This window comes from Cygnus olor, chromosome 9 (genome assembly GCF_009769625.2).
Source record: "Cygnus olor isolate bCygOlo1 chromosome 9, bCygOlo1.pri.v2, whole genome shotgun sequence".
Taxonomy (NCBI): Eukaryota; Metazoa; Chordata; class Aves; order Anseriformes; family Anatidae; genus Cygnus; species Cygnus olor.
The window spans coordinates 15689957-15709169 of record NC_049177.1 but is presented as its reverse complement, the minus strand read 5'-3'; the positions used below and the strand labels follow the sequence as shown (position 1 = coordinate 15709169).

Genomic DNA, 19213 nt, shown 5'->3' with positions numbered 1-19213 from the left:
AGAGAATAAGCCTATTAGCAAAGCCGTTTTTCTATCAAAATTATATATGGGGTGTGTGCAGGAAACATATATTTTCTGGGCATCAGGAAGGCTCTGCAGAGGAGCAGAGGTTGTTTGGGGTTCTCGGCAGATAGACGCTCTGCTGAGGGATTTGGTGTTTTGCTGCAGGTTCATCTGGTGACCAACTCTATTAAAACAATGGGAGGGAGAAAGGATGTTCAAATAATGGAAGAGAACAATTCTGGCACACGTAGCTTCCTCTTCATAAAGCTGCTTTTCCCTTGAGGCAATATATCTTGTGTGTTATGGGAAGGAAATCTTACAGTATAAAAGGAAGTCTGAACTGTTTACCAATGATTTTAGAAGCCTAGAAGTTGTATTCCTTTTATGAAGGGATAATATGGGTCCTGTTCCAGTATTTCAGGGAAGCTTTTTTAAGATGTATCTCCAGAAATAGAACTATGGGGATAGTTTCTTTGAAATAATATTTGTATGTGGCTTATGTTAATATTTCTGGAACCTTAGGGGATGTAGGCTCAGCAAAATGAAGGTGTTCACAGAACAAAAGCAACAGAGAGACAGTGTCTTTAGCCTGTGCTGCTTGGCAGACAGGACACCGGAGGATGACTCAAAGTTTCGGGGGATGTCTGTGACATGGGTTACAGCAGTCTCAGGGCTGTCCTTGCTCCGCTCTCCTGCGAGAGCTCCTGAGGGGCTGCTCTGCCTCCAAGAATAGCTGGCACGTTGCAGTGCTCCAGTTACGCCCGTTTCCCCGCCACATCTCATGCGCAGGAACAGCGAGCCTTCTGCAGGCTTTATCGTGCTAAAGCTCTCTTACAGCTCCCTGCGTAACAGGGTAAGAAGCAGGGTCCGTCCAAAAGTTTGCAACCTTTTATAGCCTCTCCAGTGCTTGTTGTCTGTCTTCCCATTCTCCTCAACTAAAATACAGGCATGGGAAGAGAAAGCGGTGTTGATTTTTTATGATTAGCACAGATGGTGAGGTCCAGATAGCTGCAGTGGGCTTATCCAAGTAGGGATGTTTTGTGCAAACCTGAGCTGAAAAACAACAAACAAAAAAAGGGGGAAAAAGAGGCCGTACTGATGCAACTGACTGCATCACCCAGGATCCTTCGGAAGAATTTCTGCGTTTTCTGCAGAGTACGTAATTGAAGGGAATTTTTGATAAAGGCTAAATTGTGTACGGGCATGAAAAATTCAGCAGGGAATTTAAGCCATTTCCAAACCACATGAAACATTAAACATTTCACTCAAGAATAGCTTGAAGATGGCATGCATCATCCTAAGCTTTAAGCATTCATCTGCTTTTTCTCTTGCAAATGTTAGATATACAGTAAAGGGGAGCCAAAGCAGATTTTGTCTTCTTTCTCCTGATGAGTGCAGAGCCATTGCTTTGAAAAAATTTGCTGGCTGACCTGACACACACCTTCGTTTACCCATCTTGGCCAGGTGATCTTAGCTGCAACATTTTCAAGAGCTAGGGGAGCAGATATCAACTCTGTAATCGCAGCATGCCATTCTCTGCCTGTGATCAGATCCAGCCTTGGGCTCTCATCTGAGTGGCTCTCAAATCAGCCATTTAAATCCACTGGAGTTAAGGATTTTAATCAAGCAAGATGCTAATCGCCATGGCATGATGTGATATATATGACCTGATTAGGATGTAGAGTAAATCCCACAGTCTCTTGAAAGCAGAGAATATTGTTTCTTCCGTGATCTTCAACAGCCACATCTAAGTTTTGTTTAGATGTGATACTGGATTTTAAAGCTAGGTTATGTCACTGTTTCTAAATTCAGAATGCTTTCTTTGTGTAGAAAGACAAATATTGGCTAATTTCAGATCGTTCTTAGGTGTGTTTTTGATTACTTTGTGTTTTCTTGACAGACTCAAACATTCAATGTTTTCTATTTAAATGGAGTTATTCTTCACTTGGGTGTCTTTCATCAAAGAGACATGACTATGATTCTTTAAACCCTCTAGGATTGAGCTTCACTTTTGGAATGACTACAAGAAACTATAAAGCAATCACCTTGGATGACTGTATGCAGCAACTCATGCATTGCAAAATTGCAGTGACATTGTCGAGGGGTGAAATCTGATGGTGTGAGTTTGCAAAACCTTCTGTCGTTCGGTTTTGTTTAGCAGAGCTGGTTAACGCTCTCCAAAGGAGCATGGCTGTCTCTTCTTCTCTAGGCAGACACTAGGATTAGGACTCAAGTTTGTCTCCCTCTACCCAAGATGGTCCTCCGAGAAAACTTTGCACCCTTAAAAGATTTCCACATGCGCTCTTACCATGGCACACAGCACACCTTCTCGTTCTTGTGCTGCAAAAGCAACGTGTTGGCAGGCAACAGCACAGACTTATTGTTATTGCACTTGGGACTGGAAAAAGGCAAGTGAGTAGTGATAGCCCTCAGCTCCAGGCACCACACAGGATGGGGGAAGTCTAGACCAAAGGCTGGGTAGTGTAGGTGCAACCAGTCTGCTACAGAGAGCACTAACCTTGAGCAGTGCCGAAATAAGGCAGTCCAGAACAGCAGGCCCAGGAGGTGCTTTTCTCTTTGTTGTGGATCATGGAGACAAGAGACATTGACTGCAAAGTTCTCAGAGCTCAGGGAGACCGCGCTCATAAACAGCTATGAATTACATAGGTTCCACTGTTCATCATACAATCCCAGCATATCGTGCATCTCTATCCATTAACATAATTCCCAAACAAAGCCCCTGCTTGGGCTCTCTGTGGCTTTTTGTGCTGGCTGGTGATGTGGAACTGGAAGACGTTCTCCCTCCTGCAGCATGCTCTGTCTGACAGAAGAAAAGGTCCACCCTTGGAGAGTGTCCCTGATGCAGAGCTTTGTGTTTGAGGGTGAGATGGCCCATCCACTCCTCCCTGTGCTGCTAAGCACTCTCTCTCCTTCCCATTCACTGCTCCAGGCAAGCACTTCAGGTAGCATAGGGAGATGGGCATGTTACAGTGAATAACGTGCATGTCACTGCAGGCATCAGAGGTCTCAAAGTATGATAAAAGGAGGGTTTTGTGCTCCTAGAAGATTTATCCTCTTCAGTTGTTCCCTGAGCACACACTAAAACAATATATCTATTTTAATTGTTTTCTGAGAGGTTATTAATATTGAAGTGGGGATTTAGATTGAAGATCAATCATCAGCTGAAAAGAATGGATTTGTGCTTTCCTGCCGCAAGGCTGGGAAAGAAGTTAGGGTGGAAGAAAATCAAGAGAGATTCTCCACTTAATTTAACATAATTCTTTGCCCAAAATTGCCCAAGTAGCAGCTCCGAAGGAAAACCAAACCTCAGAGTGAAGATTTCAGAAGTCCAGCCTTGAAGCTGTAGCAGTGTGCTACTACAGTTTGTTATCATTTTTTTCCACAACATTTTTCTACAAGAATAAAAATCTCTGGCATTTCAAAGAAAACCACAATCTTTGCAGAAGATTTTAATTTTCTTCCACATTTTTCCTTTTAACAATATCCACAAGTATTTCAGTAATTCATTTTCTGTAGCCTTGGTTAAAGATAAAAGTTTTAACTCAATCTGAAAATGATCTCACCCAGGTTTCTCTACACTAAATAATTGACCCAGCTTTTGGTGTGGTGTGTTTTACTGCGAGGGCCCCTTCGCAGTTACTGCCGTTTCCCTGGGCTGGTGCCAGACCCTAGGACTTGTTCTCTGGAAGGGAGGCACCTTATGCTGAGCTGGGTCACAGCAAAGCTGGTTGTGTGAGTGACTGCTTTCTCAGAATGGTCAGAAGTTTGAATAACTGCAATATCGTGGTCATGGGCATAGGGAATGCAAGATGAGAGACATGTTTTCCCCCAAACCAGCACAGGAACTACAGTGCTGGCATTTATGGCCTGCTTTTGTTTGCAGAATAGGCAGCATGCTTGGGTCAGTTTAGGGAGAGAATTTTAGTTTAATGGGTTTTAGCAGTGTCATGAGTGCAAATATCATTGTCATCCTGGTGATGTGCCTCTAACGTGCCATTTCTGTGCCTCTGGCATTGACCTCTGCTTTTTTGCAGCTTTCAGAAAAGCCCACCAGGGCTGAGTTCTCTTATATCCGTTTTCTACACTGAGCAAGTCCTCCCTTGCACGTTTTAGGATCCTCCTGACGGGAAGTGGCACAGAGGTGTGCAATTGCTCTGCCTGCTCTTCTTTTACCTACCATAGTGCTGGCACTGACCAGCAAGGAGAAGGATGGGGCAAGGGGATACTTGGTAGAGGGTTTTGTGGGATATAGAGAACAGAAATGTAGTTATTTATTTAGAAAGTCAGTTTAGCAGTTTGCTACTGAACTAGAGAGGTCCAGGAGCTGCCAGGAGGCCACTATAAGTGAAGCTCAGTTACTTTGCTGAATTACGCAAGAAAGTGTAAATTTTAAAGCATTTCTACTTAAAATACGGTGGTAACTGCACATGTGTGTATAATAACTTTGGGGTGCTGGATAGTGATCATTGGTAGAGAAACATTGTGGATCAGTGCTTTAGGGTAAAATTGATCTCAAAGAAGAGAGCCTACATCATATTTTCTCCTCTGCTTTCCATGCTATCCAAAAGTACTGCAGAGAGGGTGTAAAGCATCTCCTGATACCTTCTTTATTTTTTGCATTTGGTCATAATCCCATTTTTCTTCCGTGATCTAGCCAGATCATGTGTGACATTTCCAGCAGGAACTGGCAAAAAGAACCAAACTCCATCCATGAGAAAAAAACACCACCGTATGTAAACATATATTTATGTACATTTATATGTATTTATATATAAATATAAGTTTGTATTTATATATGGAGATTTGGAGCATTAGTTACTTACTTTGAAAGAGGAAAATAGAAATGATTTCTGTTTATCCAACATTTCATTTTATCTTGAATAATCTTCAAGGATTAAGGATGTAATTTATTATTCAACTGTTACACTGGTGAATAAGAAGCAAATTCATTTTATATCATGAAGAAAATCTAGCAACCTTTTTCTGCTCCCCAGTAGCATTGACTAATTGCAGCAGAAGGAAGAAAGCCGGTGCTGTTTGTATTGCTGAAAACAGTGGACTGAACTAAGACATATCTGATAAAGACACGAGTTCTGCTTTAGTCTTTCCAAGTGTGGATGTTTATGAGAGTTACATAGGGAGGGGTGGGAGGGAGGAGGGAAGGAACTGAGGGAGCCAGTTTGAGAATCAGCTTGTGTTCTCTTCTTCAGTTCATCTGTGAGAGCTGCCCATGCATTTCCCACTTGGTATTTTGTTCCACTCTATCAAGCCAGTGGCAGCAGACTATGTGAAGAGGATGCCTCGCAGGCAGGTTGACCCCAGCATCCAAGGAAGTACTCTAGCAGCAGCAGGTTTTGTTTATTTTCTTTTGGCTCTCTCTTTTGCGTGCTGGGTGAGCAGGATGGGTCCAGTGCCTCCAGATGTTCTGCAGCAAGGGCCACTGCTGGCTCCAAGGCTGCAACACGTAGGGTTTCCTCTGACTATTCAGATTTCATTTCACCCCTAAAGCGGGAAAACAAACAAACAAACAAAAAGCAATTAGAAGCAAAGATAAGTCCGAGATTGCTTAAAAACTGTTGGCTGCAGCTTCCGAAACTTGAGGAAGTCCCTTGGCAATAAAGAGCTCTGGGAGGTAGCTTTCCTGATCTGCGCAGTGTCTTGTATTTCATCACCAGGCACAGAGAGAGTTTGACTGGTGATAAGAAAGGATGCCTCTGAAGGATGCTGTCCCCAGCTTCCCCAGCTGCCTGCTCAGGGGAGAAAGCTGACCCGTGGCACTTTGTGCCGAAAAACGAAATTTGTTTTGATCGGGCCACGCAGCCGCAGCCAGAGAGAAGGAGGTCGTACCCAGTGATATAACTCATTTTTTCAACTCCTTCACAACAGCCTCCTTTGTAAATTAATGCCTATGTCAACTCCTGTCAGGCACTCTTAGCAGTGAACAAACGAGTTTAACACCATAATCTAATAAACAAATAGATAACCCGTTTCAGTTTTGTTCTGAGTAAGGCAGTGCTTCCCTTGCTGAGTTGCTTCGTGGACCTTTTGCTCCTCCGAAGAGCGGGATGATGTGCAGGAATGCGGCGTGTGTCCCCTCTGAGGATAGGGTTTGCTCTTCTGCCTTAGATGCCCTGATTTCCAGCCTATTTCCAGTTGTTTGTGTTGAAATCTTTCCATCTGAGCAGGCTGTTTTCTGTCATTTTTAAAATCATTTGGAACTATTTTTGTCCACGTTTATTGGACCTGAGCAGCTGCAACTCCAAGTGGGATCTTGTCGTAGTAGTGACCAAGCAGGACAGACTTCCCTCCGCTGAGTGTGTTTGTAAGGACGGGAAAAGGACGGCTTTGTGTGCCCATGGACTGAGGCACAGCGGGGCTAAGGGGCATGCCCTAAGTCCTGAAAGAAGTCTGCGGTAAAGAGTGGTACCTGGAGCTTCTCGGTTAATCCTACAGCTCTTCTTCCTCCCTCTGTTTTAACACAGATTTTAATTAACATTTTACAGTGCTACGGGCTGTTTCTTGCAGTGCCTCAGTAAGCTTTAGTAAAGGATGGGTTTGTTTTCCTGAGAGTTGAGCTCTGATACTAGCTGACCTCATCTCCGTGCAGATACCAGTGTCACAGAGATACCCGTTTGGTGTAATGGCACGAGTGGGAGCAGAACTGCTTCATTTGCATGGCGTTCAGAGAACGTGTTGTCGAGGTGAGCAAAATATCTTATCTCCACTGCAGAGAGGTCGGCGTGGGACATTAGCTGGTATGTTTTGTCCCCGTAGTCACACGGAAAAATGACTTGAAGAATCATAACGCAGCCTTGTGTAGATGTCTTTGTACTTGGTGGTGTGTTTTGTAAGCGTACGGCGTGTAGGATGTTGGGCTGATGTGCACAGGGGACACAAAGAAGCCTTTGCTTTCACCTGCCTCCCCATACACCCATATACTTGGAGCACCAAGGCTGCAGGAACATCGACTGCGTGGCTGGAAAGGATGGCACGCCTCGGTGTCTGCAGCCACAAGCCGACTGAAAACGCAGCCTCATCACACAAATGTTGTTTTCATGATGAGGGGCATCCAGTGTGGTGAAGCAGCTGAGATTTTGCATAATTTGGGGAACTGAGCCCTCGTTTCCTATCCATGTGCTAATTACTGCCTTTGCGGGTGTTTGAGAGGGAGTTCAATGAGTTCTAACGTGAACCAAAGATGGGGGGGGATTTTCCCCACCGGTGACCAGAGCCGGGATGAAAGATCTGTGTACACAACACCAAAAATAGCAGCTGTTTGTGCTAAATCAAGTTGCTTGATAAAAGCTGAATCATTTGAAGGAGACTTGCTCTGGTGTGCCAGCTCTGCTCCTCTTAGCAGCCATATCAAGCTGAAACCTTTCAGGTTAGGGGTCCAGCTCCAGTCCCAGTGGCTATGTGGCTATGCTACATGCTGATAAACCCCAGTTACTTCTTGAAAGGTGGAAAAAGCAGCCTTCGAGCTGCCATCTCCGCTCAGACCCGAACGTCAAAGCAGCCAGATTTGGATCTCCCCGCTGGCACTCGCCCATGCAGCTCCCCTGTCCCCAGCAGAGCCTCATCTGCTGCTCCTGCGAGCTGTAGCGACTTCTCCTTGCTCTAGTAACGCTGGAAGAAGGCCAGAGCGATTCCAGCGGAGCTATTTTGGATTTGCGCTTGTAGGAGGAATTGTACCTGGAGGTTTTAAGTTAATCGCACGGTCATTTTTCCTCTGTATATTTAAACACAGAAGTTAATTAACATTTGAAAGTTTCACAGGCTGCTTCTTTTCATTATCTCAGCGAGCTGTAGTAAAAGGCTGCGTGACAGGAGGCTGATAGCCTGGCTGAAGTTGTGCAGGTGGGAGAAATGCTGGGGATTTTTTTCTATCAGATCCCAGGGGCTTGGGCAGTTGGACGATGGGATGGAGGTTGGGGTGAGGAACACAAGCTGCCATGGTACACATTGCCTGTTGACGTGCCGTGTAGTAAACAGAATTACCAAATGATCGTTGGCGTGTGTTTTTTATTTGAAAGGAATATTTTAAGCAGGACTGCGATTCATAGTCCTGAACTGTAGGGGACTAATGTTCCTGTTCTCCAGCTGGGAGAAACTAATTCAACATCTTGTGTTGTAAACACTCACTCATTTTAACTGATTACACCTCCAATGTTCCTCAAATCACTAAAATTACTAATTGCTATTCCTTACACATCAGAGAGTGAATCCTGAATAATTAACCCCAAATAAAATTAGATGAATTGGCCCTTTTAATTAGAATCCCTGCTGCTGTTTGTTCTGAGCTTCCTTTTCTTACTGTTAAGAGACTTTTAGAATGATTAAAACTGTTTAAGACTTAAACAGCCAGTGACCTTTTAATACAATATAAATCCATAAAAGCAATATTTCAGCTAGCAGGTGGTGAAGTAAATTTTTAGTGCAACTACCTGACAGATTCAGTATTCCTTTTTTAAATGCTAAGAATAAAATTAGCCAGTGTTGTGTTTTTTTTTTTTCCCCCCTGCTTATTAATACAGTAGCTGATTAACAAAAGTAGTTCAAATGGTAGAATTAGTAATTGGTAAGAAAATGGTAGTTTGAGCAGTGCTTTGGATTGGCTTTATTTTATTCATGGCGGGTGAATGTGGTGTATTTAAGTGGGTTGTGTAGCTGGTGTGTAATGGTGTGACTGTTCGCCTGTACCAACATGGTGTCGATGACCACCTGAGACATGAGTATGACCAAAGATGTGCCAGCACTAAGCATGATTTTAATCGTGTATTTTCCTTGTCCAGTGATGGATGTTAAATGCAGATGTTACAGGAAAATGTAGCATGTAAACGTATGGCTTGGTGACACCTACGAGTCACCATGCCATATCGAGCTGAAGTTTTCTATAAAAATTGTGCAGTGTTGCTTTTGCAATATGAAAATTTCCAGACCACTTGGCAATGCTGCAGGATTCTGCAGGGTTTTCCAGTGGCTGTTGTGGGATACAGGTCTATGGGTGTGGAGAGACATTCGTGATAAGTTTAATCAAGGGGATTTTAGCCCAGATGGATTAGGTTCTAAGTGTAAATCTTAATTGTTTCACCATAGATCACCCCCAGATTGCTAACTTTGGCTTTCTGTAGTAGAAGCTAAATACTTGACCAGGGAATGGAAGATGACTGTATCTGCTCAGCTGTTGGGAGCAGAAGAGAAACACGTCAGTGGGGGTTTGCTCCATCTCTGTTTGTACTCTGCTCCCCGAGGCCAGGGGAGAGCTTGGTTTTTCAGGTGATTCAAACCAATTCTGAACCAGCCTCAGAGTCAGAAATGACGATAAAGGGTTATTTTTGTTTGGAGGAAGAAAAATGAAAAACATCTGGGCATATCGTCTTCAGATGTCAGCCAGAGATCTGGGAATACCAGTGTGAATCCTGTTTTGTTGCTTGATAGGTTTCATTAAGTTATTGTTTCAGGGAAAAATATGATGTTTTGCTTTTGTGTGTTTCCGAGGGTTTTCCCCCAAACAGTCTCTTCTTACTGAACATGTGAGATCATCTTCGTGTCTATAAGTTTCAAAGCTGCAAATCTTGATGTCTAAACAACTGTGTCAGTCAGTGGGGGAGGCAATTACTGTGCTGCAATTCATCTGCTGACTGGCAGATGCGTCTCCCTGAAAACAAAGGCTTGAGGCAGATGAGTCTGATCCTGCAAAAAACTTAGGAATTTGCACTTAGGAATTTGAAGGTTTGCCTGCGAGTGAGAAAGGTGCTTGGAGCATGAAACAGGATGTTTTTGTGTGTTTGTTTTTTTCTCAGCTTGTACTTGTACTCAGCTTTTTTCCTCCTTTTCTCCCCCAAACGAAGACCTGTTCCTTCCACATGTCATCTAAAACCGTGCGCTGTTCAGGACCCAGATTTGACCGTCTTTGCGTGTTTCCCTCTGTGCCTGAGGGAGACAAACAGCAATGCCAATAACAATACAGGAACAGCTCTGCCTCCTGCGCTTGGGAGGATTTGCTCCCGTGAGCTCGCTGGGAGGAGGATGGGGTCCTATGGCTGTGTGTGGGAAAGAGGAAAGTGCAGTGGCAGGATAAATAACTAAAGCTGTGAAGGAGGAAAGTCCATCTGTTCACAGAGCACCAGGAAAAGGCCAAACATCTGCAAGGTCCCCCCAGTTCATCACACATCTGCTTTCTGCTTCCCAGTCCAAAACCTTCCCAGTCGCCAGCAGCTTATCAGCCGCGGAGGAGAGAGGCAGCAGAGCTGGGCTGGGGCGCGGTACAGCAGCTGCCTCCTGCTCCAGAGAGAAGTGTTTTCTTCCATACTCTTAAAAAGAGCTTTTCTCATTGTTTCTGTCCTTTCGCTCCTTTTCTGAAACATCTTGCCAATGTTTTTTTCTTTGGGGAGCAATGGCTCTTCCGAAGTGGCAAAATGGCATTTGTTTTGAATTTGTTACAGCGATTGTTATTTTCCCCCTCAGCCTTCTGCTTATGCGCAAACCCTGGCCCTTCCCCTATCTCATCCCCTTCGCCCCGTTCTCCCCCTGGGTTTCACTTAGGTATATTGAAGGGTTGTAATAAAAGCAGCTTGGCTTTTATTACTTGGCTGGAGGTGAGTCTTTGGAGCTGGGGCTAACTGGAGCAACAGCATCTCAAGTGTATTCTCGGGGAAGCGTGCGTCCGCTGGAGTTGAATTTATTTGCAAAACCACATTGGTTGGTTGAAGGTTCACTTTCAAAGCAAAGGACAAAAGTTTACATAGCACTCAGACATCCCAGCACTTCTAGAATGAAACACTTAAGATGTTTGTTTCAAAATATTTCCTTTGTTTCTACTCCGTATTGAATTTCATATGATTTGAAATAAAAGGTTGGATTAATTATGGAGCAAAGAGGAGATACTGCAGATGTTATTGTGCGTGTATTTTTTTTAAATCAGTCTTGAACTCTGCCATACAACGAGCCAGTAGGTTTCATAGGATTTTGTGTATTGGAGCAACATGTTTGTTTTAAATTAGTTTTCAGTGTGTTGTTTTCAAGCTGTCTCCGAGCATCTGTATTTAGTACAATACTTTCTTAGGGATTCAGAAGTAGGGTTTTTTGTTTGTTTGTTGGTTGTTTTTTTTGAGTTCTAGCCATGCTCACTTTGGGGAAACTGGGAAGAAATTACTTTCCTGGGAAATAAGATCCTTAAAAGTTCTAGGGGGAGTTTGTGCCATTTAGAGAGCTCGTGGCTTTAGCAGATTTGCAGTAGAACAGGAAACCTTTCTGGGGCTGCAGACCCAGCTTGCTTCCCGTGCCAAATGGCTTGAAGGTGCCACGCAGGCTGCAGTGCCCCTCTGGTGCCTGTGCCCTGCGGTGGCTCAGCCCTGGGCTTCCAGCCTCGGCGTGGGGAGCCCCAGGGACTGCAGGTCACTGGGGTTTGGTTCAGCACCTCTGTGAGCGGTTTGGTCACTGGGGGTGGTTCTGGGGAACCAGTAGCTGGGAGCTGCTGCGATGCTGGGTCGAGGAGAGAGCTTGTGTTTCCTCACAGAAAGGGTTAAAACTCTCCAAAAGCCACAGCTCTGAGATATGTGAAATACAACACTTTATTCACTTATCTTAAACTTCCATCACAGATGCACAGAGGAGAACCAACAGTAAACAGCTCTGCTTGCAGCATAAAGCTTTATGAGAGGAAATAAAAATATACCAAAGTGGTCCAAATTACAGGTAGCTGCCTCCCCAGGAGCCAAATCCAGTGCTAATGGCAAGCTCCTTTTTTTTTCCATCTTTAGGAGGTGCTTTCAGAGCCCGGTGTCCTGCTGCCTGCACTGCTCTGCCTATGTTTTCTCCTTCGTTCTCCCACCTCTGATGTTCTTTAGGAGAGGTCTCACTTCTCTGTGCAAAGCTTGGATGGCTTTGCAGCCAGTGTGCTGCTTTGTATTCGTATTTACATCTACGTTGTCAGAACTTTAAGACAAAGCAAATTTAAAGTGGAGATATTCTATATATCAGCCCCACATACAAAGCCTCCTCGGAGCTGAAGGAGGTGGATGCTTCTGGGTTTGCAACTGGCCCATTGTTTCCTTGGCTGTTGTCACTGAGGAGAGCCTCTGATTTTCCCAGCAGCTCCTTACGTGAAGCCATGAGGTCCCTGTAGGAAAGGGAAACGCAAAGAGCATGGCTGCCTGCCAGCAGCAGGGATGCAGGAGGCAGGCTGGTCTAGAGAAATCATTTTTGAGCTGGTAAAACACAAAGGTACGTTGGGCTCCATGAGCGGTCAGAGACGAGAGGATGTTGGCTCTCCTCGTTCCAGCTGCTGTGAGCCTGAGGAAGCTTGTAGGAGGTTGGAATTGGGCTTGGTGCTGACCAGGAGGTTAAACAGCCTCAACGCTAGCCCCAAAGATTTTGGGCTCCAGCCCCAGCCCTCCGAGTGTCCTCTCCAGCAGGCAGGCAGTCCTGACTTGTAGTCAGCACCTGATACAGTCTTTAGAATGACCAAAAAGAGCCACAGGAGGAGAGTGAATTGTTTGGGATCTGTCGCAAGGCTGGATGTGGGGCATTCGGTAGTGCAAGTACTGCAGCCTCCTGTGGCACATTTAAAGGAGATGTGAGTTTTGGTCTGGGTGCTGCTGCCTTCAGGCTGCTGCGGGTAAGCAATCTGCAAGTGTTCCTGAGCTGTCACAGCCATCTCCTGGAGCAGCGAGGGATGCAGTTGAGTATTTAATGGTTAAATGATGTGTTGACTGCCATAAAAGCAGTGGCAGAGCTGTGAGTATCACACGAGTCATCCCAGGAGCCAGTCTCCAGATACTCAGTCCACCCCCCCCATCTCTGTCTACCTACCTGCCTTCTCTCTGGGCAGCAGAGAGACGTTCTGAAATGATTCAGGAAAATGCTGGTGCTCTGCGATGAGTCTAAATTCTCTTGATCCTCTCTCCTAGGAGACTTCCTTCCTCCACCCCCACCTCCTGTCGATGACCTCGGGAATACCACATCACAAGGTGCCTTTCCCCCACCGCCCCCTCTGGATGATGTTACTTTCAACGTGCAGGTAAGAAGACAAGAATTGTATTGTGAGTGCAGAACTGATCCAAAGGGGCTGTGGAAATAAGTGGATGCTAATAAAACAAGGTGGCAAAGTGCTAGGGTTTGCGATCACGTGTCAGGAACAACCAAGTCAGCATTAGCAAGCTCCGTTTCCCAAGCAGGGAATATTTCCATTCAAAACTTGCTGGGCTATTAAAGGATTTTTCCCATCCGGCTTGAATTAGAAAACTAATTGCGTTACGTCCTTGTGATAGTGGATGGGAGTGAAACCTTCCCAGAATGAATTGTTTTCTGGAAGGGCCACCTCCTTCCACTGACTGTGGAGAGACCTTAGGGCAGTAATCTGATCCTAAAAGTGTTTTGTTTAGATGCCTAAAATTAAATGAAGCAAATAAGCCCTGGCCTGGGCTCCAGTGATGTCACTGGGACCCTTTCCACCTCATTTTTGCTAGGTTGGATCCTCCAGATTTGCCATCTGGGTGAAAGCACAACTTCTAAGCTGCATGAGGCAGCGGCATGTCCTGTGTGATCGGGAGGTATGACCACCTTTGTGCAGACATCGCCGTCCCACCTGAGTTCCGGGTACTGCTGTGCTAGGTCAGGCAGGAACAGAAGGCGCTGAGCTTGCCCAGAGTACCTCCGTGCTGGTGCTTAGCAAGTTTCTAAGCACCAGGGCTGCAAAGGTCTGAAAGAGCCTTCTGGGAGCAGTGGTGAGGGCAAAGCCAGCGTGATCTGGGTTTGAGACTGGTCAGAGTTGTGTAACCAGGTGTCTGTGGCATGGGGCTGCCCTTGATGGCCCAGGAAGGTGGTGGCAGTGCTGTGTCCCTCGATGGAGCCTGGGAGCAGCCCAGTGGGCAGGCATTAAACAGGATTCAAGAGGTCTGACTTCGTTCCTCACTCACCCCGCCACAAACTCCAGAGTCAATTCATCCACTTTGTGCCTTCGTAAAAAGAAAATGTTTCTCTCCATCATGGGCTTCTTGTGATCTCTTGCCTGTAGCAAGATGTTCGGAGGCTATCACAAAGCCTAAGCATGTTCCCGTGATGGTTTCAGCATCCTTGGAGAGGGAAGGGGTTAATGACAATTATGTTTCCCACTGCCAGGAAAGGCTGCAGCCATTGGAGACATTAGCCAAGTGAGGAGCATGGCTTTTCCCAGCCTTGGGGGAATGAAGTAATTCCCCAGCAAGTGTTGTTCTGCCTCTTATCTCTCCAAGAAGTGTGGTCCTCCTGGGAGCCGGGGTGCTGGGAAGCAGCAGCGCAGCAGGCGCCTGCTGCGGGGCAGAGCTTGGCTCCCCGTGCAATGGGAAGAGGCTGTAGTGGTGCCTCTGTGCTTCTCCAGATCCAGCCATGGCCTGGGAAGGGCTTTTGCAAGGAGGAAACCTTGCCACATGTTTTGGAAGGGGTTTGTGATCCTCGCGCCTCAATCCTCCGACTGTCCGGAGATGTGCCACAGCAGCACGGGGCTCTCACTGAAACTCGCCTGTTGGTACAACCACCAGACGGACGGCTCTTCCCCGCTGAGCTCATGAAATTGTTATTTGTCACACCCTTTCCCTCTGCCTTTGGAAAGCCAGGGCTGGGGCAGTGTTAACGGCCTTGGTTTTGGCAGGGATCTGGTTAGATCAGGATTCCTCCGATGGCAGCCTAGTGGGAGAAAAGCAAGCCTTGGGGCTGCATCCCTGCAGTCCTGTGTGTCACCACGGCCAGGTGTACCCAGCAGACACAGACACCTGCCTTTAGTCTGCTCTCGTCTCCTTTTCCCCTTTCCTTTTCCTTCCATCCTCAATTACATATATTGGGAACAGGCCTAAGCCAGTGGAAAATTAGGATCTTGCAGGATCTCGTGTTGCGAGCTAAACCCGGGTCTGCTCTCTGATACCAGGTCACTTCAGTTCTGCTCCCCCTCCATTAAATGCATACACCGGAGCAGACGATCCCATTGCTGAGTGTGGGGCAGGTCTAAGGATCTGCTCCTGGGGCTCGCTGCAAGCCCTCCAGGTCTGCTCCACTGCTGGAAACTGATCTCCAGCAAAGCAGGCTCTTTACAGCAGAAATTCTCTCTGTATGGCAGAGGGTTTCGTGCCGCTGACAGCTCGTGAAAAATGTGCACTGTGGCTCCAGGTAAAGTTTTTTATACTAGGTGTTAAGTTGATGAGGGCAGCAGCAGATAGATATATGTTTAGTTTATTATCATTTCATGCATTACCGTTAGCAGACAGCTACAAGCTGCACAGATTATTACAGTTTAAGTTGGAGTTTATGGAGTAGCAGTTAAAATAATAATGCCTGGTTTTCATAGGCCTATTTATCTCTGGATCTCTGTTTGGACAGTGGAGCTGACCACTTAGGATCAGATCCAAAAAGGTACTTTAGTAGCTAACTTCCCTCTAGATGCCTACACTGGCTGAAATCAAAGGAGGAGTGGGCCATGAAATAACTTCGCAATAGATCTGGCATTTTCTTGTAATTTCTGTTTTCTCATCTAGATCACGTTCAGATTCACAGCAGGGCAGGAGAAAAGGGGAAGGAAATTTTGACTCTTTTCTTATTAACTGTAATGCTTTGGAAAAAAAAAAAAAAGAAAATAATAAAAGAAAAAGAAATGTTTATTTTAAAAAAGCAGCGTGTTGGAGCTGGGGGCCAGTTGTGTTGGGAAGTTCCCCTTCGGCTGAAGTCAGGCAGCAGAGGCAAGGGCTTGTTCCCAGAATGGTGGTGAGGGCGCGGCGATAGCGTGTTTGACAAATAAGGACATAAGCAAAGAGCTTTTTGCCACGTTGGCTTGTGCTCAGTTTAGAAGAAAAAAAAAAAAAGGAGAAAAAAAAAAATCCTGGACGGAAAGAAAAATGAAATCACTGTTTGTCAAAGGGAAATAGATAGATCTGGGAGGGAGGGAGTTTTTTTTTTTTTTTCTTTTTGCCTTCTAGTCTCAAAAAGGCATTCTGAAGGAAAGCAAACGTGAGCAACCCTTACAGAAAACCTCTCCAAGTGCCTGGTGTTGCTCCCAGCAGGACCCTTGCTGACGGCACCGGCCGTTGGTTCCTTCCTGGCCAGGCAGGGCTGCTTGGGATGAGACCCGTGCGGCGCGATGTGTAAAGCTGGTTCCCTACCCTGCGTCCGATCCTGAGGGAGGCCGGACCCTGCAGGGGGCATCCTGCAGATTTCTCGGGGAAATTGGGGTGGCGGAGGGCTGGGGTTGTCCGGCAGAGGCTCACACGGTGCCTTGCAGCTTTCCAGCGCCCACGGGAGCTGTCGGGGCAGGAGCTGGGCGGCTGCGAGCAGCTGTGACCCCGAGCTGCAGATCCGCCAAGGGCCACCTCGGTAAAACACGCATCTCCAAATCGCTGCTAATTGCCCACAGGTGCTGTGTCTGCGGCCCGGATCTGATTTTAATTTGGGACCCTAGCTGCTACCGTAGCACGGACGGTGCTCAGCCGGGAGATCACCTCTTTCCCAACAGCCCCCGGCCGTTATCAGCATGTTTTATTGACAGGCTGCAAAGCACTTCACAAAAGAAATACCGGTCTCTCTCTGATAAGGAAGCTGAAGCGGGGAAAGTGATTTGCCTGGGTCACCAGGCTGGCCAGCAGCAGGCTAAAAATAGTGCCCACATCTCCTGCATCCCAGAGCAATTGTTGGCTGCATCGTGCCGCCTCGGTACTGTGAAAACAGCGACTTAATGAATAAACACCATCCGGTGCTGAGACCAGAAAGAGCTTGGGATATGGCAAAGGGGACGTGCAGAAGGTCTTGAGGATGGGGTTTAGAGTGAAGAAGCGATCAGATGTGCTGCCTGCATGGGGTGCAGTGTAAAGCAGAAGCCAAAGCACCAGTTCTCAGCACGTTCGGGTCACAGAGCAGCCTGGCACCTGCCCTTGTATGAGCTGTAGGGATACACGGGGAATTCCTTTCACCGGGGGAGTTTAGGGAGGAGAAATAACAGAACGTGGTCTGAAGGCATACACGCCTTCCTCCGCCAGGCTGTTCAGAGGAGAGCCCTTCTCCAGGAGCCAGCCTTGGGAGCTCATGACGACGTGCGCCGGGTGCGAGCAGCCAGCCCCCGTCCTTGTGGCTCAGCGTTTCGCTGCTGCCGGCCCCTGGGCAAGTGCTGCTGCTGCCTCTGCCTCTTCCTGGGCTCTGACTCACCCGCTCCGGAGGAATTTGTGTATTTGTTGGTTTTGGGTGCGTGTGTTGAGGAACCACTGGGGAAGGAAGGGCCAGGGTTTTGCCAACAGGGGGTGCTGCCTTAAATAGCGCATCTCCGCGGCTGGGCTCTGCCGGCGTGCTGGCCTGCCTTGAAATCGCCTTCCTTTGAATGGCTGGAGGAGCCGAAAAGGCCAAAGAGAGCAGAAAGTGTGTTCAGCCTCCCTCTAGTGCTAGATTTTGTTAATCATCGGGATTATTGGCCTGGGTTTAGGTGCTCGCTGGCGAGGAGCATCCGTAGCGCCGCGCAGCTCTAGCTGACTGCCTCCCCGGGCTCAGGCGAGGAGCGATCGCTCCCGGTGGCTCTGTAAATAAAACCGTGGTCTGTGTGTATGGCTTTCAGTTTGAGAGCCCGCTTTTACAGATTTCTGGGACTCTTAATGTGATTTATTAAAATCCAGGTGATAAGTAACAGCCTTTTATCTAAATTGAAGCCGTGTCCCAACAGTATAAATAAATTACCTGGTAATGTTAACCCTCTTACTCAAACCTCGGCTTTGCAGGAATGCTTTTGATCTGTCTCCCTCCTTCTGCTGTCCTTGTGTGTTTGAGAAACGGGAACGGGCTGTGTTCTGAATTAGACTTGAACAAATAACATGTATGCTCTCTGCATGTGTAAATGCTCACCGGCTCCCTACAGGTCGATGTGTGTTTGTTCTGTTATAGAGGTCTCTGGGCACTAAGGTAAGAAAAATCGGTAATTCACAGTCTTTATGTTGATGAATATTTCGATGCATGGTATATGAAATTGCATATGTTTTTCTCATATACCTACACGTATATATATATGCACGCAGACACACTATATATATATATGCACATACGTGTATATATATATATGAGAAATGCATAATGAGCAGGGATATAGAGTAGGCCTCCATGTTCTTGGGGAACAAGCAAGCACATTTTATCCCTTCTGCTTTTTTATCCTTTCTGTGGGTAGCATGACCAGTAAATCCAGGATCACAAGAGAAAAGGAACACTGAGCATGTCTTTCAGTCAGCTCTTGATGTAACCCATCTTATACGCATGTTTGTTTTACAATGCCAAACCACATTCTATTTTAAATCTTTAATGAACCTCTGTTCCCATCTATGTAACTTTCCAATCCTTACTCTCTTCAGAATAGACAAAGATGCTTATTATAAACCACAAATTTTACTGAAAGGGTGAACTGGAAAAGTTTTAATTGTACAGCGTAAGCCTGCCATTCATCGCTCTGCCTGGCTATTAATATCTTGGCAATGCTATAATGCAATACAGCCTTTAATAGCTAAACCTCTCGGCAAGGACTACAAAGGAAGCAAGGATCCAAACAGTTAACTGTTCTCATTATTTTCATCATGGTTATTACTGTGTTATTTAATGTATTTGTTATGTTATTGTTTAATATAGTAACAGAGCAGGCAGGATGTGCCAGGACCTGTGCTGGTGCACACTCGTGCATTCCCTGGGAGGAGGAGGGTTGTGACGGGGCTGTGAAATGCTTTCAGAGAAGGAACAGAAGCAGCTTTTGGTAATCTGCCATGCGACGGGTAATGAGGTGAGGGAGCAGAAGAAAGCAGCCGCTAATACAGATCACATGTAAATAAGGGCATGGGCCCATCTAAAAGGTTGTAATAGGGAACAGAAAGGTCAGAGAGACTGCTGATTGGCATGTTCTGAGATCGCTAAGCTAAAACCATCCCAGGTTAAGACTCGAGGTGGTGTTACACACGTGGTCCAAGCAGTGTGGCTGTGCCCGAGGCTACAAGCCCTGGTGGGCTCATCCTGGCTCATGAGGGTACATCTCTTTGTGGGAAACTGTCACCCTGCTGGCAACAGAGTCAGGTCCAGTGCCCACACCTGCAGGGAGGTTGATCTGTGACCTGGGTTATCCTCCCGTGGGTAATAGGGGCTTGAATGGGGTATGTAATTCCAGAGGCGTGGAGAAAAAGGAGACAATTTGGTCCTGTCAGACTGAGCTAGT

At 46.4% G+C, this 19213-nt stretch overlaps 1 protein-coding gene across 23 annotated transcripts in view; it reads left to right on the top strand.

Annotated features, from left to right (window-relative positions):
- The window catches only part of LOC121074997 (LIM domain containing preferred translocation partner in lipoma), a 336312-nt gene that overhangs the window by 135335 nt on the left and 181764 nt on the right, over positions 1-19213 (top strand). For all 23 annotated transcript variants that reach the window (XM_040567725.1, XM_040567731.1, XM_040567729.1 and 20 more), the window contains one exon: positions 12936-13045. In XM_040567725.1, the coding sequence (XP_040423659.1) occupies positions 12936-13045 (110 nt within the window). The remainder of the gene's footprint in view (positions 1-12935; positions 13046-19213) is intronic.